Genomic DNA, 24,155 nt, shown 5'->3' with positions numbered 1-24,155 from the left:
ATTACTGGAGAAGAAACATCAATCACAAGTATTCACACAAAGTGTCCACCCCAGCACAACCTAGAATTTGGCTCAAATATATATTCTCTGACCTTATGATTAGCTGCATCCAAGATAAATTCTGCACGAGTACCATTATTTTCTGGGCTTCGGTAATCGAACAATGAATTTGTGAGGTATGTCAAACCTTTCATATTCAAATTTTCACCACAAATGAAGAAACAGGCTTCCTGAAAATAAATGCAAAATTTTTGAACAGGAGAAAAAATCATTAGACAGTTAAAGAAAATAAAACTTTGGTTTTATAATACCAATTCAGTAGTCAATAGAAATCACACTACAACTTGAGGTCCTGTAAAAAGACAAGGCATGCTGTCTCCATTTTCACTGCCTATTTTGGCAAAGAACATTTTAACAAACCAAAGAGGAACTCCAAGTAGCTGCCATAAACAAGAAAGAAACATTTATGAATTGGAAAGTACTTGGAACTACTGTCCAGGTGTTAAGTACTACCAACTTTCTAAATTCCCCTGAGCTCTATAATTTCTTATAGGGGAAAATAGTAAAGTTCCCCTCTCAAGTCAAAGATATATGTAGTCTAACAGATTTTTTGGTATGGTTAAACACTTCAATAAGCACCTCATTATCCCTACATTCTATCCAAAAAAAAAAAAATGGAGGAAAGGGGAGATTTTGACTTACGGTTTCACTTCTATTCATACTCTCTTCAAAATCTTTAACACCCATAATTCCTTTAAGGCACATGGCTCTGCAACCTACAAAACCAATCTGGCAATCAAAGAAAGGCTCTCCCATCATAAGGGCCTATAAGAGGAAAGGAAGCATTATGAACCTGAATTTCAATAAAAATTTTACAAGCTTTCCTTGCAGAATTTCTAAATTAGTTGAAACATCTGTAGAATTATGACCTTTCCATATTTATTCTCCTCAGATCACACATCCTATTAAAATAAGAAACATCTTACTTGTCTCTGTATCCTCAAACCTTTGTATCCTCAATGACTGGCACTTCAAGAACATTAATCCACACATACATACGAGCACACACAAGTCAAATGAAAAAATGAAAGAATAAATTAATGTTGCATATTACAGTAAAATCTTTGTTAAAGAATAATTATTTCAATTAATACTACTGATCACTAAAACAGAAATAAAAAGTTATAAATACATTTTTAAATATACTATTTATGATTTTAAAAACCTGTATTTATTAAATATTAACCTTAAGGACCATTACAAAGATTTTTCAAAGTATATTCAATGTTGATGGGATTACCTCAACTGTAGTTCCTTCTTGTTCCCAACACAATACTTCTTTAGATTTTACTTTTTGAGGGCTGTAGTAACTACTCTCAGCTTGCATTTCAGTGAGCTATGAAACAATATAAGAATATTAAGTAAGTCAAATTAGTATTAAATGGCAATGAACTGTCATTACTATGATGAATTGATAGAAACAAGGCCAATTTTAAGATTCGGGAAATTAAATTATGAAGCAGGAAAACAGGTGCAACAAAAACAGCTGTAACAGATTATCCATGGTATAAAGGTTGAATATGCTAGTCTAATAAGTTCATATAGAGAATATAAATACTCCTTTTTGTTAATAATATTGCTTAAAATGGTGAAAGCTATGTAGCTATAACAGTCCCCTAGTCATAAAATGACTCATATATTCTGCCAAAAATGTACATATATTTTAACATCAGTTCATTTTACATTCACTAATATATTCAATCAGGTTTAGTTCAATCATTTATAAGATTTCTACCTATTTGTAAACAAAAAGAAAGCTGTGAAGAAACACAGAGATTCAACAAAACTTTTTTAGTTCTACGAGGGAGGCAGATTCAAGGGCTTCACTTTCAAAGTACATAATCTCACAGTATGTGTCACAGACTCATTCAATCGTGCAAATACTCACTGAGTGCCTGCTAGATAACAAGTACTGATATAGACGCTGGCAAAAAAAAAAAAAAAAGTGTATATATATATATATATACTCTTGCTCCCCTGAAACTTACAGCATATCATTTCTACGTATCCAAAAATTAGATAATTTGAATTATTTTTAAAAGCTCCTTTTCTAAATGCAATGTGGTATCCTAGTTTGGATCATGTTACAGAAAAGGGTCATTATGAAATTAAAGTCTGGAATTTAATAATAATGCACCAATGCTGGCTTCCTAGTTTTGACAAAAGAACTGTGATAGCGTAAGATGTTAATAAGAGGGAAAACTGGGTAAGGAGTATATGTGAACTCTGTGTACCATCTCTGCAACTTTCCTGTAAATCTAAAACTATTCCAAAATAAAGATGTTACTTTAAAAAAAAAAAGTATTCTGCTCATGTTTGCTAATGATTCAGTGAGCCTTATTCGTGTGAAATGGATATACTCTTCAAACTTAAATGCAAAGTCAAAGATCACATTTAAAAAATAAAAACCAATATTTAACTTAGGTCATATAGAACTTACTAAATTGAAAAGCTATAATTCTAAGCATGATAACCTCTTTATACTGGGAATCAACTAATTATTCGCATTTTTTATACCAACGAGTTTTTATATAATGTAAGCCTTTATTTCTTGGATGCTTCAAGAAATGGTATACACAATGTTGTTATTTCAAAGTACAGTTCTATAATCTAAAATGCTTAAGTAAAATTGAATATTTTAAACTTGATTACCCCTCAGCTGTCTACAATTATTGTAGAAAAAAAGCAATTAATTGATTAAAAGGACTCAAACATTACAAGAACAATTTTCAACATTATTTTTTAAATGCTACATTTAATTTGGCATGATTTTTGTTGGATTGATATCAACTGTTCAGAATGCTAATGTAGAAACATGACCTTATTTTCTGACCAGAATATGAACCACAAATTAATTCCATACATTCTTTAGACCCAAGCTGAACAATAATTCTAATGTCTTCCTCCAAAATATCCACATATTTCCCTTAGAGAAACGTTAGAGAGACATAAATGTTTCAAATTTTTTTAAAGATACATTGACTAATGACAAATACTACCCCAAAAGTCTATAAAAGTTTTGTATATAAATGCCTGTTTTGACGGACTCGGTTTAATTACAACTCTTCTCATCACTGAAGTTAACAGAAATGTACCGGAATAATTTCAAATTTAAAAGTAAACATGTACAAGTCACCAGAAAAGATAGTACTTTAGGGCTTCCCTGGTGGCGCAGTGGTTGAGAGTCCACCTGCCGATGCAGGGGACACGGGTTCGTGCCCTGGTCCGGGAAGATCCCACATGCCACGGAGCGGCTGGGCCCGTGAGCCATGGCCTCTGAGCCTGTGCGTCCGGAGCCTGTGCTCCGCAACGGGAGAGGCCACAACAGTGAGAGGCCCGCGTACCGCAAAAACAAAAAACAAAAAAAAATCTAGAAACAATACATGCTGGAGAGGGTGTGGATAAAAGGGAACACTCTTGCACTGCTGGTGGGAATGTGAATTGGTACAGCCACTATATATATATATATATATATATACACACACACACACACACACACACACACACACCACACACATACTGTTTATTACATATATACATATGGTTTACTACAGGGTACTGAATATAGTTTCCTGTGCTGTACAGTAAGACCTTGTTGTTTATCCATCCTATATATAATAGTTTGCATCTGCTAATCCCAAACTCCCAATCCATCCCTCCCCCGTCTTCCCCTTGGCAACCTGATCACCCTCTTTTAAACTGCAAAACTCCCTTCCCATTTGGTGAAAGCATTCGCTATTCCTCTTTCCTTTTCTTTTTTCTACATAACCCTTATCATCAACGGGTATATTATATATCTTATTTGTTTATAATAACAATTTACATTTTAAGAGGCAGGGATTTATATCTGACCTGTTCACAGTGAACTCCAGAGACAAAACAATGCCTGGTACATAGATGGCACTAATATGTATTTGCTGAATGAATTAGGTACTGTTCAGGAATATTAAATGTGTGATAATACTATGATAAAAAGTCAAGAAATAACCTAAAATTAAGTATGAGTTATAGCTGAGGGGCAGAGAAGACAATATATGATCAAAGAAGAACATATTATACTTTTCAAAATAAAAGGATGATGGGCTTCCCTGGTGGCGCAGTGGTTGAGAGTCCGCCTGCCAATGGAGGGGACACAGGTTCGTGCCCTGGTCCGGGAGGATCCCACATGCCACGGAGCGGCTGGGCCCGTGAGCCATGGCCACTGAGCCTGCGCGTCCGGAGCCTGTGCTCCGCAACAGGAGAGGCCACAGCAGTGAGAGGCCAGCGTATCCCAAAACATAAATAAATAAATAAATTAAATTAAATTAAATAAAAGGATGTTCACCTTATTACTGTTTAACCTGAAAATACCTATTATATAATCTCTTTTGAGAATGTATTTTACATGCATTTGTTAGTGGAGGAAGTACTCAAAGTATTTTAAACAATGCTGAAAAAGCGTTAGATCAAGATCTAGATAATAAAATAAACTGAACTATCTTAAAGAGAGGTGAGGAAAGAGAGAAAATGTATATAAACAACGCTTTAAAGGAATTTTGTAATGAAAAGACAACACAGAGATGAAACAGTAGCTAGAGGGGTACATGAAGTCATGGGAGTTTTTTTTATGTGCATTTCTTTTTTAATGGAAATACTAAGGCATCTCTATATGCCAACTGAAAGATTCCGTAGGGAGAGAAAAACTTTCCATGAAGCTATTAAAAAGGAAAGTGGAGAAGGCCTTAAGAAAACAAAAAGAGCAAAATTCAGAGATTTCAGATGAAGGGACATATAATTTTATGAAGTAAAGATTGTTAGACTCTTGTCTCACATCTACTAAGTGTAAAATAAACTAAGCCACATTCTTACTAGAAGTCAAAATTTAAGCATTGAAGTTGAGAGATAAACAGCAAAAAAAAAAAAAAAAGAAACCTACTTTGAAAGTCACAGTTGCCTTTGTACAGTAAAATCCTATAGAAACAATAGGATCCTTCAAAGTCTGTGCTTTTTGTTGATGTGTGGTTGATGTAGGATCATTCCCAAGGTAGTCTTCCTCACCATCATCATAACTCACAATTGCAGGCACAAATGACCAGGCCCATGATACCCATCCCTGTGGCTGCTCATCCTCTTGCTGTGAATACAGCTCTTGGCCTTTGTACTGAGCAGGATACTGCATATCTACTCGTGTTTCATCTTCAGCACCTATCAATCAAAATAAAGTCATTTTAAATAAAGGGAATTAAAGCAAGAGGACAATTAGGAATTTAAATTATATAAAAGTTTCTCCCACATGATTCTTTCTACATATAAAGTATGAACAAGTCATACATTGGTTATTATTACTTGAAACCAATAATTTAGCATTACCATTTTCAAGTTTCTATATATTGTACTGTATAAATCTCCTTTCATAATCCACAATGTTATATGGGAAGTAGTTTATTACATACTTTTAAATGTGTTTGATAAATACAAAGAATAAATTCATTCTTTAGGATTTCACTCATTAATTTAAACAACAACAACAACATATAACTTACCTTCCAAAAATAAGGCTACGGTGCTGAAAAACTGACTTTTCTCAGAAACATAATATCAGAAAAATCCAAGAAAAGTTCCTGATTTCCTGATGCACCCAACAGAGAAAGAGAATGGCAAGTATTCCTAGGCAGAATGTGCCCCCACCAAGAAAAGAATTATCCCAAAGAATGAAAGTAAATGTTATAAGGAAACTATTCTCATATGTAGTTAAGAAAAATAGTGACTTTCTTATTAGTGAATAACATCTTTCCTATTCTATAGATGAAAAATTATAGCAAAGAACTTTTATGTGGTTACAAATTGGCAGACTAAGGATTTAAATTCCAACCACTGTAACTTATTCCACCTTTGTAAGACAAAATCCATCAAGGTCCCTTAATGTTATTCTAACAATACAAACAAAAGAGATGCAGATCATCATGGAATTTACAGAAGAAATTACTTTTTAAAAAATTCATGGTATAAGCACCCTCCAGCAGATTCAAACATACATACTCTTCAATGATAAATCAATAAATACACACACTCCATTAAATATCATCCTCATTCAGATTCACTTCCAGGTTTTCTGGTGAGAAAAACTTTGTAACTTTTTTAATTCTCGTGACAGGAGACTCTTGGAACATCATACACTTTTAGGTCATGACACATGGCTATTGACCTCTTTCATCTGGGACAAAAAAGACTTGATAAATAGTAACTAGAGTACCTAAAATACAGTACCAAGAGATCTTAGCCATTTTACTTCAAAATAAATATAAAACTTACAAATCCAGAAAACATTTTACTTGACCTTCATATCTTGCTATTAACCTAAATATCACATAAGTTTCTATTGGGGAATAAATAAAGCCTGTTATTAACTGTCCCTTGTAAGATCTCAAATTGGACATCATCAGTGAATATCATCTTGGTTATAAAACAAAAAGTCAGGTTAGCTCAACCCAGGACCAGGTTGGGTCCAAAGAGATGGACTCTGGACCTCTCTTGTCAAAACCAATAAACAGGAGGAGTATCCCACTGCTTGATCTTTTGAAACAAAAGAAAGAAACATCACTAAGAGAAGTCTAAGAAATCAGTCACTATAATTTATACATAATATTAATTAAAAATTAAGAGGGATTTTTCATGAAAGAAGGTTTTGAAGTTCTAAATCTTTGCTTACTTCCTTGTAAAAAGAATGAATTGTGACCTGGAACAGAAAAAAGCATCTCTTTGATCTCTGGTCAGAATTCTTAAAATACTCTTTGCCCTTGCAATGGTATATCCTAACATCCTTAGACGAGAAAACAGAGTATTGAGTCCAGGCAGACTGAGGTGGCTAGAGTTTGCAGGGCAGAGTACCAAACAAGAAAGACCTGTTCAGGGTGAGAGCTCCTGAGACCTGGAGAGGGTCCCACTCCAGTCCTCACCTAAGTATTAATCAGTTTCATGTAAGGAAACTACTGAGGCCATGAAAAGAACCACCAGAAAGGGGCAAAAACATCCCCAAGACATAAACAGAATTGGGGAAGGACACCATGGCATATTAAAATCAAGGCGCTTCAAACTTTCCGAGAAAAGGTTCACTGGCTTCACCAGAGTGTCAAAGGAGTCCATAGCACACACAATAAAAGGTTAAGGATCTCTGCTTTAGACAGATGAAAAAACGAATTCAGACTCATTTGGAAGCAAGCAACCCTCTTTTTAACATACATAAACAAACAAACAAATAAACAAACACCTACTCACCTTCTTAGATCACAGAAAGGAATAGTTACAAAGGAAAATTTTGAAAAATACATTTGATCAAAATTTAAAACTCTGCTCAAGAGACACGTATTTAAAAATGAATTAGGCAACTCAGACCAGCAAAAAATACTCCCCAAGTGCATCTGACATGTATATGACAAAAGACTTGAATTCAGAATATATAAAGAACCATGTGTATGTACTGTATAGCAGAAACTAACACAACATTGTAAATCAACTATACTCCAAATTAAAAAAAATTAAGAAAAAAAAAGAACCACCAATCAGTAATAAAACCCCAAAATGGTTTAAAAATAGGCAAATACTTACCATAAACTTCACAAAAGCAGATATATTAACTGTCAATAATCACATGAAAAAAGTTCAAAATAATTGATCAGGGAAGTGCAAATTAAAACCACAATGAGCTATCAAAACATATCCATCCGAATAGCTAAAAGTAAAAAGGACTGACAACAACAAATGTTGGCAAGTATGTGAAGCAATTGGAACTCTCATACATTGTTGATAGGAATGTAAAATGGCACAACCACTTTGAGAAAATAACCTGGTAGTTTCTTAAAAAAAAAAAATATATATATATATATATATAACTTAACAAATTCCACTCTTAGGCATTTACCCAAGAGAAGGAATAGCACATGTCTATAAGAGACTTCCAGAAGAATGTCCAGGGCATCTTTATTTATAATAACCAAAACTGGAAATAGTTCAAGCATCCATCAACAGGGGAATGGCTAAATAAACTATGTTATATTCATATGGTATAGTCATACAATGTACCTAGCAATAAAAAGGAAAGAAATACTGATATATACAACAACACAGATGAATCCCCAAAATACAACGCTTTTAGGGCAGTGAAAATACTCTGTATGATACCATAATGATGGATACATTTGTCCAAACCCATAGAATGTACATCAGCAAGAGTGAACTTTAACTAAACTATAGACTCTGGGTGATAATGATGTAGGTTCCTCAATTGTGACAAATGTATCGCTCTGGAGGGGATGCTGATAATGGGGGAGGCTATGCACGTATGAGATCAGGGGTATATGGGAAATCTCTGTACCTATCCTTCAATTTTGCTGCAAATCTGAAACTGCTCTAAAAATTGTCTTAATAAAAAGTTTTTTAAAATTAAAAGTAAAAAACAATATTATGGGGCTTCCCTGGTGGCGCAGTGGTTGAGAGTCCGCCTGACGATGCAGGGGACGCGGGTTCGTGCCCCGGTCCAGGGGGATCCCGCATGCCGCGGAGCGGCTGGGCCCGTGGGCCGCGGCCGCTGGGCCTGCGCGTCCGGAGCCTGTGCTCCGCGGCGGGAGAGGCCACAACAGTGAGAGGCCCGCGTACCGCAAAAAAAAAAAAAAAACAATATTATGCTTAATGAAAGAATCCTTTCACAAGAGAATTCATACTATATGATTCTATTTATACGAAATTCCAGAAACAGCAAAAACTGATCCACGATTTTTTAAAGATTCAGAACAGGGTTTTCTTGAGTGGAGTGGGGGTGGGCAGGCAGCTGGAGCAAGGGATGACTGGAAAGAGGCATGAGATAACCTGGTGAGATGTTAATGACCCATATCCTGATGGGTGTTTTGCATCACACTGGCATACTCATTTCTCAAAACTTCTTAAATAGTATACTTAAGATTTATGCATTTCACCTTGTGAATTTAATCTTCAAAAAAAGAAAAAGAACCATCAATAAATATAAACTCTAGTTAATGATATGCTGCTGAAGTCTAGGGGTGTGGTATACTGATGTCCATAGCTTACCTCGAAAGGCATCAGAAACTGGTTGAATTGATGGAGAGAAAATGGTGTTAGATGAACAGATATATGATACAGCAAATGTGACAAAATATTAATTGTAGAATCTAGATGATGAGTATGTGGGTGTCCACTGTATAATATTCCTTCAACCTTTCTATATATTTGAAATTTATCATAATAGCATGGTGAAAAAAATGAATTGAACAGTTTCTATATGCTAGGTTTTGTTCTAGGTGTTAGGTAATGAATCGCTAGGACAGGAACAATGTCTAACAAGAATTCGCTGCCTAGTGTGAAATGAAATAAAATGTTTTATATCTACATATGCTTATTAATGTTCCCTAAGCTTTTTTTAAGGTGATAAAAAATTTTTATTAAGCTATAATTTAAATACCATAAAATCTGGTCTTTAAAAGTATACCATTCAGTGGTTTTTAGTGTAGTCACAAAGTTGTACAACCATCATCACTATCTAATTTTAGAATATTTTCATGTTCTAAGAAACATGAAACTCCAAAAAGAAAACCTCTACACATTAGCAGTCACTCTCCATTCCCTCCTCCCCACAAGCCCAGGTTACTAATCTTTCTGCTTCTACAGAACTGGCTATCATGGACATATCATATCAATGAAATCATACAACATGTTCCTTTTTGACTGGCTGCTTTCACTTAATGTTTTCAAAGTTTAGCATGTATCAGTATTTCATTTTTTGTATGGTTGAATAATATTCCAGTGTACAGATACACCACAACTGTTTATCTACTCATCAGCTGATGGACATTTAGGTTATTAAACTTTTTGGTTATTAAGAATAATGCTGCCATGAACATTCACATACAAGTTTTTATGTTAGACATATGTTATCAACTCTCTGTCATATAACCCTAGGAATAGAACCCTACCTAGGCTCATATGGTAACTCTATGTTCAACTTTTTGACAAACCAGATTGTTTTCCATTCCCACCAGCTATACATAAGGGTTCCAATTTTCCCAAATCCTTGCCAACACTTATTATGTGTCTTTTTTATTATAACTACACCGCTCAGTGACTGTAAAGCAGTATCTCACTGTGGTTTTGATTTGCATTACCCCTCATGAATAATGATATTGAGCATATTTTCATGTGCTTGTTGGACACCTGTATATCTTTTCTGGATACATGTTTATTCAGGTCTTTTGCCCTTTTTTAAATAAGATTATTTGTTCCTAAGTTTTAAATGCCCTTTTCTAAAGGCTCAAACTATGGAAGTTAATCATCATCTTCTCCAAATTTTTCCTGAGTCTCAGACCCAACACAAGTCAAAGCCAATCATCCCGTGCACCATTTTTCTACTTCAGATCACTCATACTTTTATTAAACAAACATCTTATCATTCTACCATACATCATGCTTAACTAACTGTTCACATGTCTGTCCACTCCACTGTATATTAAGATTTTAAGGGAAGAGAATTTGTCTCTATTTTCCCACATTTCTTTATCTCTACATTCTACCACATTCCCAGCAATAATGTCTTACACACAGTAGGCTTTAGTAAAAGTATAATCAATTGAATAACTGAAATTAACCCACTAAGTATCTTTCAATGAAGTATACACTTCTTTAAGTAATGCTCCAATTAATTAAGTAGGTATCCTTCAATGAAGCATATAATTAGGTATAATTATAGTCAATTATAATTACATATAATAATTAAGTATAAATAAGTTAATTAGTTATAATAACTCTTGCTGAGACTCTGCAGAAAAATTATCAATATAGTTGTTCCTTGAACAACAAGGCAGTTAGAGGTGCAAGTTGAAAATCCAGATATAACTTTACAGTCAACCCTCCATCATATTCACATTTCTGCATCTGAGGATTCAACCAACCATGTATCATGTAGTACTGTAGTATGTATTTACTGAAAAAAATTTGTCTACAAGTGGACCTTGCGCAGTTCAAATCCATGCTGTTCAGGGTCAACTGTACTATAATTTACTAGGAAATCTTGAGGTTGGACTGCCTTAACTTTTATGTAATGTATATTCCAAACACTTATACCTATTAGAAATATTCAAGTTCTTTTAAACATGTAGAAAATAGAAAGTCAGACTAGTATGCAAAATGTAGGAAAGAAAAAAATTAGTGTCAAACAAGCAAAATAAAATCACCCCATCATGGGGCTTCCCTGGTGGCGCAGTGGTTGAGAGTCCGCGTGCTGATGCAGGGAACACAGGTTCGTGCCCCGGTCCAGGAGGATCCCACATGCCGCGGAGCGGCTGGGCCCATAAGCCATGGTCACTGAGCCTGCAAGTCCGGAGCCTGTGCTCCGCAACGAGAGAGGCCACAACAGTGAGAGGCCCGCGTACCACCAAAAAAAAAAAAAAAAAATCACCCCATCATATTAGAACACTGCAAAACATAATCTAATGTTGTAGTTTTCGAAGTTTCACAATAGTGAAAACACTTTGTAAAAACAATAGTTATAAAATAAAAGTTTTTGTTATATTTACCTGTAATGTTTCCTAACATATCTTTATTGTGACAGGCAGACTCTTCTGTTTCTCCATCTTTAAAATTTCCTATTTCTCCATAGTAAAGAGCAATCCCAAGTTGCATTATACGGATAAACATAGGCAATTGCTGATCAGTGATAGAAAGTTTCAAACTCTCTACTAAGGTATGAATCTGTATTTTGAAAAAAACAAAAACATCAACAAAAGCATATTCAAAGGGAGTACCATTTAGCATAAGTAGAGAAATGTTAAGTCTTAAAATGGAAACCAGAGGAGAAACAGTAATGTCCCAACATTTCTAATATTTAAGCCAAAATAATAGCTTAAAATCTTAGGAATTTAAACAGATTTTTCTATGATGATCAATACACTTTAGATAGAAACTATATTAATCCAAACTATATAAGTGGAAATAGAAATGATAATGAAAAGATACAGTCACACTGGATTTCCAGATAACTTTTCCCAAAAGTTTTTGTTACCAAAATACCCACCTTATAATGTTAAGAGTACGACAGTACTCCAACAAACACCATAAAAATCTCTGTCACAACTAAGAATAAAAGTTTCATGTCATTTTAGTAAGACTTTAATCACCCTTTTCAGCTTTATGAACCAAAAAGAATACACACACATCCTAAAAACATGTTGTTGAGTAAATTACTAACATTATAACTATGTAAGTATGCACATGATAAAATGATTATTGTCAAATATGGAAAACCAAGTGAAAACATGATCAGGAATATCTCTCAAACCAACTTTAAATAAAAGATTTAAACATAGTATAAAACTTATAACATGAACCAGTTATAAGAAATAAGATTAATTATTATCAACAAGGCACAAAGCAGTCCAATCTAAGTTCTCCTTATAGAATGAGACATCAATTCAATATAAAGACAGCCTCAGTGTAATGATTTCCTGCTGTTAGACAAACACAGAATAAAACCAATTAAGCCATAAAGTCAAGTCTCTTGGAAGGTTTATTTTAACTAACTGGTATTTTAATGTCTATGAAACATGAAAAAGAAGTAACGGTAATCGTCATATTTTTAGGGCTAAAGGCACAAAAAGTTGTACTTGAAGGGGAAGACAGTTGTGTGGGGAGGTGTAAAATACCATATTCAAATATGAGTACAGGTTTCTTAAAACTGACTTAAAAATCATACACTTACTAGACCCTGAAATGGGGGACAAGTTGAGAGGGCGGGCACCGCAGGCCTGCCAAGCTCTTCTTCAATTTGAGATTTCTCTGCCATACCCTTTAAATACCATACAGCACCAACAGCACCAGTGATAAGCTGTCTTAGCAAAACCGGTGTCAACTGTGTGTGTACGTATGTATATATGTGCTTAAAATACTATACACACCAACATATATATCTTTAACATATAAGATACTTTACACACTATATATATATATATATACACACACACACACACACATACATGTAAATATCTTTAAAATCAATAAAGTTAACCCACAATAGAAAAACTGACAAAGAACCTGAATGAATTTTTCGAAGAGAAAATAATGGCCAGTGAACATATTTTCAAAAATCTAACTTTGGGCTTCCCTGGTGGCGCAGTGGTTGAGAATTTACCTGCTAATGCAGGGGACATGGGTTCGAGCTCTGGTCTGGGAGGATCTCACATGCCACGGAGCAACTAGGCCCGTGAGTCACAACTACTGAGCCTGCGCGTCTGGAGCCTGTGCTCCGCAACAAGAGAGGCCGTGACAGTGAGAGACCCGTGCACCGTGATGAAGAGTGGCCCCCACCTGCCACAACTAGAGACAGCCCTCGCACAGAAACGAAGACCCAACACAGCAAAAATAAATTAATTAATTAATAAACTCCTACCCCCAACATCTTCTTTAAAAAAAAAAAATCTAACTTTGACAATAATCAAATAAATATTAATTTGTATTATTTTTGCCAAACAGCTTGGCTTTTTTAAAACATGATCATATTTAAGGATAGCAGGAGTGTAATATAGGCACTCCCCTAATGTTCATGAGCATATACACTGGTTAAACCTTTCTGGAAACAATTTTGCAGTACAGATTACAGGGCTTAAAAAAGTTTGAACCCATTAATAAGATATTTGCAATTACAGAAATCTCTCCTAAGGAATTAATCAGAGATGTGGTCAAAAATTTATATGTAGAATTTCATTCCTCTGAAAAACTGTTAAGAAAAAGTAAATTTTCAAAAACAGGGGAAATGTTAAATAAATTACATACCCTAAGCTCTACATCTCATAGATGATAAAATCTCTAAAGACATATTTATTACTCACAAAAGATAGAAAATTACAAAAAGCCCACCCAAAATACAAATAAACTCAAAAGCCACTTGAACATATGTGAGAGTCTTAGACAAATAATTAGGGTGTCTGGAACATTCTGGGAAATTCCCTGTCTTTCAGGTGATCAATGAGGTTAACCATGTCCATTTAATACTTATTTCCAAGCACTAAGAGGTGGAAGAATGATGGGTCTAATTCGAAACAGTAAATCTTACATCACAGTAGTATTAAAAAAAAAAACCTCAAAATTTAATTTCAGTTAAGAATAATGGTACCTCACACTCAGTGATTACAAAAGTCAAAAACCACCTGTCAACAAGTTTATTTAAAGGTACTTTTTACAATAAAATATCATGGCTAGTCAGTTTTGAGAAAAACTTATATGCCAACACTAAGTTTTCCTCAAGTTCACTTATTTTTACTTTCCTCTAAGTTAGCCACATCCTAGAATGGACAATTAAATCTGTACTAATGATCAGTAAGATTTTTTTATATAGTAAGGCTTCCCTATATCCATTACTTGCTTTCAAAATATATCTTGAATCCACCCTTAACATTCCCCAACTCTACTAGTAGATTCAAGGTCAAAGAAGGAAAGTAAGTCCACTGTCCTGAGACAGTGGCATAATTACTTTTGAATTAATACTTTTCCATGCTTATCTTTACCTAAGAAGCTAATTCAAAAATAGAAGGGAAAAGTAGCAGAATTTAAACAATGTGCACTGTAGGATGCATAAGGAAAAAAAAAACATACTCATGACTGAGCACTACCAAAGAAAAATGGGTGTATTTCATATATAAATAGAAACTTAAGTACAATAAAGCTACATAAAATAGCAAGTGTTTTATGTTTTAAAAAACGTAATGTAGGGCTTCCCTGGTGGCGCAGTGGTTGAGAGTCCGCCTACCGATGCAGGGGACGCGGGTTCGTGCCCTGGTCCGGGAGGACCCCACATGCCCCGAAGCGGCTGGATCCGTGAGCCATGGCCGCTGAGCCTGTACGTCCGGAGCCTGTGCTCCGCAACGGGAGAGGCCATAACAGTGAGAGGCCCGCGTACCACAAAAACAAAAAACAAAAACCTAATGTAAAAATAATACATAATTTATACAGCCATGCCCAAACAGGCACAGTAGTCAATCCCAGTGTTCAGACTTGGGGCTGGCTTTTCCATTATAGTACAAAAGCCTGTAATTCAATAATAAAACTTCATTCCACATTAAAACTTAGTTACAAGATCACAAGTCACTGTGCGAATTCTTCTTCAAAGACAGATACATAGGTAGACAGACAGACAAGAGGTACAGAAAACTGTTATGCAATAAAAGAACACAAGATTTACACTTAAAGAGTAACTATACATATTAAAAATATTCACTAGTACCTTGAAGAACAAAATGAAGCAACTGACAAAGGATTAATCTCCAAAATATACAAGTAGCTCATGCAGCTCAATATCAAAAAACAAACAACCCAATCCAAAAATGGGCAGAAGACCTAAATAGACATTTCTCCAAAGAAGATATACAGATTGCCAACAAACACATGAAAGAATGCTCAACATCATTAATCATTAGAGAAATGCAAATCAAAACTACAATGCGATATCATCTCACACCAGTCAGAATGGCCATCATCAAAAAATCTACAAACAATAAATGCTGGAGAGGGTGAAAAGGGAACCCTCATACACTGTTGGTGGGAATGTAAATTGATACAGCCACTATGGAGAACAGTATGGAGGTTCCTTAAAAAAATAAAAGTAGAACAACCATACGACCCAGCAATCCCACTACTGGGATATACCCTGAGAACACCATAATTCAAAAAGAGTCATGTACCACAATGTTCATTGCAGCTTTATTTACAATAGCCAGGACATGGAAGGAACCTAAGCGTCCATCGACAGATGAATGGATAAAGAAGATGTGGCACATACATACAATGGAATATTACTCAGCCATAAAAAGAAACGAAATTGAGTTATTTGTAGTGAGGTGGATGGACCTAGAGCCTAGAGTCTGTCATACAAAGTGAAGTAAGTCAGAAAGAGAAAAACAAATACCATATGCTAACACATATGTATTGAATCTAAAAAAAAAAAAAAAAGTGGTCATGAAGAGCCTAGGGGCAAGACGGGAATAAAGATGCAGACCTACTAGAGAATGGACTTGAGGACATGGGGAGGGTGAGGGGTAAGCTGGGACAAAGTGAAAGACTGGTAGCGTACATATGGACATATACACACTACCAAATGTAAAATAGCTAGTGGGAAGCAGTCGCATAGCACAGGGAGATCAGCTCAGTGCTTTGTGACCAGCTAGAAGGGTGGGATAGGGAGGGTGGGAAGGAGGGAGACCAAGAGGGAAGAGATATGGGGATATATGTATAACTGATTCACTCTTTTATAAAGCAGAAACTAATACACCATTGGAAAGCAATTATACACCAATAAAAATGTTAAATAAATAAATAAAGCTCGTCTAAAAAAAAAAAAGACATTACTGAAAAATTCCCATTGACATAAAATTGTAATTACATGTTGAAACCACAGATAAAAAGCTAAAATTTCCTAAACCAATAAACTAAGATATTAGATAAGCAAATTTAAGTCTTGCAACATTACCTAAGAAAGATAAGGGTCAATAACTATTGCTATCACATAAACAATTCATAAGGATTGAAATAAAGATTGATCTTCAGTCTACCATGGATATAAATACACTTTTTGATATGATCTCTTCTATCTACTTGAAGAGAAAAACACTGATCAGGTGGACAAACTAAAAAAGAAACTACAGTCACAAAAAAAAAAGTGTCCCCAAAATACCTCTATTAGAACACACAATACAAAAAGTTATAATATGTAACAATTAACATAAAAGTTATAAATAAAACATTTTTACAAAAAATAATGGTTTATATATTTATGAGGTTAATTTCTTCTTTGCTTTTTAATAATAATTAGCATGCATGAAAGTCAATAAGGTAGAAACATGCAACTCAACTATTAGAAAAAGAAACACCTACTTTAATAACAGATGGCATCTTGGAATTTAGGTTATCATATGTAAAATGCAGACGTGTTCTGAAGGAACATTTGTACAATAAAGGATCCTGGTAAAATTCTATTTTACCACTAGCATTTCGTTTATCAAGACAAACTGTACAGTCGGAAAAATTGATAACCTTTCTCAGCACCAGATCAGTTGCTAAAAAGGAAAGAAAAACATTTTAAGTAAAAAGTAAAGTTAGAGGGAAAAAAGTCAATTATTTATTAGTGTAACAGTAATAAAAATAATAGCAGAAATAAGATTAATAGCGCATTTAATACATGATGTCAGAACCTATAAAAGAACTTTTCATTTATTATATCATTTAAATCTTCCAACAACCTTAGGCACAATAATCCCCATTTTATGTACAAAGAATCAAATAGAGCCTAAAGAAACGAAGCAGCTTGCCCCCAATTTGCTTGACACCTAACTACAAATTTAAGACAAACTTTATGAAAAATTTTGCTACATTTCACTATCTGCAATGTAATATTAAATAACAATAATAAAATAAAATTCTTGGGCTTCCCTGGTGGCGCAGTGGTTGAGAGTCCGCCTGCCGATGCAGGGGACACGGGTTCATGCCCCAGTCTGGGAAGATCCCACATGCCACGGAGCGGCTAGGCCCAGGAGCCACGGCTGCTGAGCCTGTGCGTCCGGAGCCTGTGCTCCGCAATGGGAGAGGCCACAACAGTGAGAGGCCTGCGTACCGCAAAAAATAAATAAATAAATAAAATTCTTGAAAAACCACATTAAAAAAATATTTTGAGTAACAGTCGCTCATTTAACATTTATTTTACACTGAAAAACTTACTGCTACTCTCAAAAACTGCACTCTTCAGTATGGTAGCCACCATCGATACGGTGTTATTTAAATTTACCTGTGAATTAACTAAAATTACATAAAACTAAAATTTCAGGTCCTTGGTTACATTAGGCACATTTCATGTACTCAAAAGCCACATACAGTTAGTGGCTAGGGTACTGGACAGTAAAAAATAAAACATTTCCATCATCACAGAATATTCTAGTGGCCAGCACACCTCTAAATAATAACTAATGAAGAAATTACAAAATTACCAGTAATGGTATAAAGTTTGTTTTCAAGGGAATAAAAATGGAAACAATTGCTGGTAAAGTATCAAACTAGAAAATAAAACCTTTAGCAAATTTATTCCTAACTAATAAGCAATTCCTAGGTGAACATTAGGCCCAAATCTACTTGGTCAGTGACTTTCAGCTAGCAACTATCCACATGCTATGGCCATGGGAATCTTCAAAACAATAAACTATACTTTCTATTTCTGAGTATATCCTGGCAACCTCTAATTAATTCAACATTTAATTTTCTTCTCTTTTTTTGGATTTAAGTTTTTAAGAAGTATAAAGAGTATGCACAGGGCTTCTCTGGTGGCGCAGTGGTTGGGAGTCCGCCTGCCAATGCAGGGGACATGGGTTCGAGCCCTGGCCCGGGAGGATCCCGCATGCCGTGGAGCAATTAAGCCTGTGAGCCACGACTGCTGAGCCCGCGTGCCGCAACTAGTGAAGCCCACGCGCCTAGGGCCCGTGCTCTGCAGCGGGAGAGGCCACCACAATGAGAAGCCCACACACCTCAATGAAGAGCAGCCCCTGCTCGCTGCAACTACAGAAGGGCTGCGCGTGCCAACGAAGACCCAACACAGCCAAAAATAAATAAAATAATTAAAAAAAAAAAAAAAGAGTATGCACATGTATGAAAACAGTAAAGTTTTATTCAGCCAATAAATTTCAAATTTGTTAGTTGAAAAAAACAAACACCATATAATTTCATTTTGAAATTAATTGAAATCAAATAAATGATTTAGTTACTGTTATATACATGTACATAAATTAAAGAAATTATCATAATAGGACAAGAAATGAAAGAAACCAGCTAGATGCTTCCTTCCCTCTCTTTATAATAATTATAATTCACTGAGTATTTGCTATTAGACACTACACTAAATCTTTTACATCCATTATCTCTTATAATATTTATATGGCTCTGTTTAAAAGCTGTGGAACAAAGGCACAGTAAGGGTAAATAATCTGTAATGTTAGACAGTTTATAAAGAGCAGAGGTGTAATTCAAACTCTGACAAGCTTACTCCAGAGCACATGTTCTTATCCATTATGCTATAAGAATATTAAGTGATCATATTTCAAGGATATCCTAGAAAATTTTTCGGTGAGAGAGGAAATTATTAAGCTTTGAAAAATATTTTTCTTCAACACAAATATAACAGGAACTATCTTAAAAAGATACAAAATGAATTCTGGTTCTGGTACTTACTTTACATAACGTACTACAATTTAATCTATAAAATGAGGATAATAACTATGTCTATCTAACAAGCACTGTGGAAAATGATTCTGCATTATTTTGAAAATGCGAATATTTGCATATCCTCCCAACTAACAAACCCACTCCTAAGTACTATATATGCCCTAAAGAAATGCTTACATGTATGCATAATGTTTTCAAGATTCATCCATGTTTTAGCATGTATCAGGACTTCATTCCTTTTTACAGCACTTTTTTAAAGCAATTAAATGATAAAATTTAATACAGCAGTTAATTCTAGGAGGAAGCAAGGGAATAGGACAGGGAAAAATACATTGGAAGGGGCAAACTGTTAATGTTCTAGTTACTTAAAGGGTAAGCGTTCATTATATTGTGTTATAACAAGTGTATGTTACATAAATCCTTTTAAGTACCAAATGTTGAATTAAAAATTAATAAAAGGGGAAACAGTATCTACCTCAGAAGCTAAAGGATTCAAACAAGATAATTAACTAAAAAAACAACAAAAACAAAAAACATAAACAGCACCAGGCACAGCAGTTAACAAGCACTCACTCAATAAATGGAAAATACTCTTTGCTGTTTTTACCACCACCATCATCATGAGCTTTCATGTGGTATCATACTTGACTCTCATTAATACACTGGTAGGTTGGCAGTAATGATAATTCACATTTACAAATGACTTACCCAAGGTTGCACTAGGTTAGTGCTGGAGGGAAGATTTGAACCAAGATCCCCTAACTCCCAATTCAAGACTCTTTCTAATTCATTATAAATAACTTCCCAGAGTAATATTTGCTTTACTTCTATGTAAAAACTATAAATGACATTTCTTCCCCTAAAATTTCAACTCATTTATTCAATCCTGCATCATCCAGTTCTGTTTGTTTTCTGTTTTTCATAACTTTTTATTTTGGCATTTTAACCAAATATTTATTTCCACAGAGGATAAGAAGGAGGCATTGAAAATGTCTCAGAAACAAAATTTGGGCCTTTGCATATGCTCTTATTTATGCCTCACAACAGAGCTTCAAGATCAGGATTATTCTTCATTATTAAAATGTGAAGGCCAAACATTAAAGAACATACAAAAACAAAACTATATTCCAATTCTTCTAGTTCCTATTTGTATGCCCTAACAAGACAAGTTAAGTAACCTTGAGACTCAATTTCACTTTGCTTTCTTGTAACTAGGACTTAAAGTAAGTAAATGAATATATGACTACATGAATGAGAAAGGATATCACTTTATGGAATTGTAATGAGAATCTGAGAAAATGAATTTAAATAATAATAATAGCTCATTTTCTGAGTGCTGACTATGTATAAGACACTTTTATGCTGTGGTATGTATTTGAGGAAACAAAGAAACAGTGAAGTGAAGTAACTCACCCAAGGTCATACATCTCTATGAAGTTGGGAGAGCCAGGATTCAAACTCAGGTAGTCTAACTTTAGTGCCAGCACCTTTAACAATTAGGTACAATGGCGAGTCACAAATAAAAGGTGTTCACAATAGTCTCCTTACTATATTTTCCAAAAATACCCACTGCTTACCCTATCAGAACATGTATCAACAAGTGTTGTGCCTTATTTAACTATTATGTCTTCTGACAAAACTAGGAAACAGCACTATTTTTTTCAGAGCTCTAATTTCAAGGCTTGACACAGTGCCTACCTTCCATGTAGAACATAATAAATAAAATAATAATAAATATTTGGTAGTTATTAAATTATATTATTACTTAATAGTTCTTTTACTATAAGCAGAAGGAGAAGGCAGCACATAATAAAGTAGGCTTTGGGATTATCCAAAAATCCCAAATATGCTCTGTAGTACACAAACCTAAAACATAAATCAGTCAGATACACTGTTTTGCCATTACTGAACTATGCAAAAGCAACATGTCCCCTTTCCTCTTTCACAAACATTCAAAATTTTAACTAAGTATTATTTAATTTTTATTCCTTCAACCCACAGCATTGTAAAATACTATATATAATATTTGAAGCAAGAAAGTGACCGGTAAGAAAGAATAAAAATTAATATAATTGTATGCTAAATTTTACATATGTGCATTTTTCCAGGCTGAAGGCATAAAGCTTTCATTAGATTTATCTAGGAGCCTGATGGCCCAAAAAAAGGTTCAGAATGCAAGACAACTGTTTCAACAATAGAAAAAGCTATACTCTTCTTGACGTTTACTCACCAGAAATATCCATGAATGCACGATCCCACAATTCACCTACTGTATAGCATTCTGCAGAAGTGATGTTGACTGAAAGAACAATATCATCTTCAACATATTTTAGTATGAGATTATTTATAACAATATTTACGTTATTTACAACTCGTCTAATCAGACTCTGCACATAACCTATAAAATAGGGGAAAAAAGAAACCAATTAGAAGTTAAATCTATCAATAAATAATTATTCTTAAAATGTTACTAAACTTAATATATGTGAAAGACAGGTATCATTTATCATATTTTGCAAAGATGAAACTAACATTCAGATAAGTAAACAGGCTTGCCAAAGAGACACAGCTAATAAGTAGCAGATCCATCCCAACAAAAACCATTACAAAGAAGTTCTATATAATGAAGTTTCACATACTAAGAGAAACCATATAAGCCATACCTTTTAACAACATAATTCTAGATCCCATTCAAAGATTATCCTAATCTACAAGTACTTTGTCTGATTTCTGCCTATTTTATAAACACTTTCCCAAATGAAACAATGTTACTATATACTGATTATACAATACATAAGAGGAAGAAGAGCTTCTTTAAGGTTCTTTTTGCAGCTACTGTCTTGTCTTCCTACTTTAAATACCCATAAAGATATTCAAAAACAAGGTCTGGAGGAAGAAAGATAGAAGAAACAAGACCATCATAACGGATTCAATGATTTCCACTTACTAATGTATAATACTGAAACACGGAAAGGGGGAGAATATGACTGAGGAAGAAAACACAGAAAGTATTAGAGAAAAAGGGGAAAAAGAACACAATGAAGAAGAGAAAAGTAGGGAAAGAAAGAAAACAGATAAAGCATGATGAGAATTCATAATCTCACAAGTTTCTCACACAATAAATGTGTATATAGATATATTACTGAGGAATATAATTGAAAATATAAGTGAAACTAAACCTAAACAGCATTTAAAAAGACAAAGGAGAAAAAGATTAAAAACTTTATTCAAATGCATTTTCCACTATAAAACCTATGTAAAAAATAATAAAAATTTTAGCTATTTCATGAAATAACTATCTGCTTGTATTCTTTAAACCAGAACTTTACTGACAAAATAGAATCAACTTCTGTCAGCAACTGACACTGTTAACACCTACACTGAAGCCTGCTACAAGAAAGCTTACTTAAATTTATTCCACCACAAATGCTTGCAAAAACCAACTCCTTCATTAATTACCAATGGATACAAACAGAAAAGAAATGTAGAATGATTAAGTTCAAGTTTTTCTCATATTAGCAGCTTTTAGAGTGCCAATTACCATATGCTATAAAATTAACATACAAAATAAATTTAGGGAACAAATACTTTACGAGAGTAGATGCTAAAATGATGCTTAACAAATTACGCTTCCAAAAGAAATTCTAAGTATCAAAATGTTCAACCTTAAAATGTATATTTCCCCCATGCTATCACTACTCAAGAGAGATGTTAAAAATGAACAGTTTCGGGCTTCCCTGATGGCGCAGTGGTTGAGAGTCCGCCTGCCGATGCAGGGGACACGGGTTTGTGCCCTGGACCGGGAAGATCCTACATGCCACGGAGTGGCTAGGCCGGTGAGCTATGGCCGCTGAGCCTGCGCATCCGGAGCCTGTGCTCCGCAACGGGAGAGACCACAACAGTGAGAGGCCCGCGTACCACAAAAAAAAAAGAAAAAAAAAGGAAGTTTCTGAGAAGTCAAGAAGCATGACTAACATTGGTTTTCCTATTTCTGAAAAACCTGTCATCAATAGAGAATTCATAAAATCCTCTTAAGAGTTTGAGTTTTTATTGTCTCCCCTGCCCCAGGGAAAAAAAAAAACTCTCAGAGACAGAACCAGAGAAAACATATAATGCAAAGTAACGAAAGAAACATAATACTGTAAATGTACTGTAACTGACAGAAAACCTACTGATGGATTTTTCATCTACTTATTAACATCTTCTCTCAGTTTCTCATTATACAAGCTGAGATGAATAAGCCAAATCACCAAAGTAACAGAAACAAGTATCTAAAAAGAACTACTTCTACAGAAGACTATTTATGTCTTCCTATTAAAACACGCAATACCAAAGTAACAGGAACTAACCAACAGAATAAATGATACACTATCTCCTTAATCCCTCATAATAACTTAGTTCAAAGTTTGCTACAGAAAAATGTCAAAGAGCAGATCTGGGCTTCCCTGGTGGTGCAGTGGTTGAGAGTCCACCTGCCGATGCAGGGGACACGGGTTCGTGCCCCGGTCCAGGAAGATCCCACATGTCGCGGAGCGGCTGGGCCCATGAGCCACGGCCGCTGAGCCTGCGCATCCGGAGCCTGTGCTCCACAACTGGAGAGGCCACAACAGTGAGAAGCCCGCGTACCACAAAAAAAAAAAGAGCAGATCTAAGAGCTCTAATCACTCCATATTTAGAGACTCCCTAGGAATATATCTGTTCAAGTGAAATAACAGTAATTCAGGTCTATTCCACAAGCATCTGAAAACACAAGGTCACTCTGGGGATAAGAACCTCTAAGACGTCATATTAGATGGCTCTAAAACAACAGCCTCCTACTAGTCAACCTTTCCAGAAATTCTTATCATTATCCAACTCTCTCC

At 34.8% G+C, this 24,155-nt stretch overlaps 1 protein-coding gene across 10 annotated transcripts in view; it reads right to left on the bottom strand.

Moving 5' to 3' along the window:
- The window catches only part of VPS13B (vacuolar protein sorting 13 homolog B), an 808,377-nt gene that overhangs the window by 729,503 nt on the left and 54,719 nt on the right, over window positions 1-24,155 (bottom strand). For 9 of the 10 annotated variants that reach the window (XR_014326885.1, XM_082859134.1, XM_082859132.1 and 6 more), the window contains exons 5-11: window positions 21,524-21,691; window positions 16,963-17,144; window positions 11,619-11,793; window positions 4,976-5,244; window positions 1,301-1,396; window positions 703-825; window positions 93-230 (exon numbers count right to left, since the gene is read on the bottom strand). Coding sequence is in view for 9 of the 10 variants with exons in the window: in XM_082859134.1 (XP_082715260.1) it covers window positions 93-230; window positions 703-825; window positions 1,301-1,396; window positions 4,976-5,244; window positions 11,619-11,793; window positions 16,963-17,144; window positions 21,524-21,691 (1,151 nt within the window). In the remaining variant the exon portion in view is untranslated. Of the gene's footprint in view, window positions 1-92; window positions 231-702; window positions 826-1,300; window positions 1,397-4,975; window positions 5,245-11,618; window positions 11,794-16,962; window positions 17,145-19,470; window positions 19,525-21,523; window positions 21,692-24,155 lie in introns of those variants that run through there. The other variant, XM_082859138.1, reaches the window with a different exon arrangement.

The sequence above is a fragment of the Leucopleurus acutus genome (assembly GCF_964270905.1).
Source record: "Leucopleurus acutus genome assembly, chromosome: 17".
Classification (NCBI taxonomy): domain Eukaryota; kingdom Metazoa; phylum Chordata; class Mammalia; order Artiodactyla; family Delphinidae; genus Leucopleurus; species Leucopleurus acutus.
This window is presented reverse-complemented; position numbering and strand designations above follow the sequence as displayed.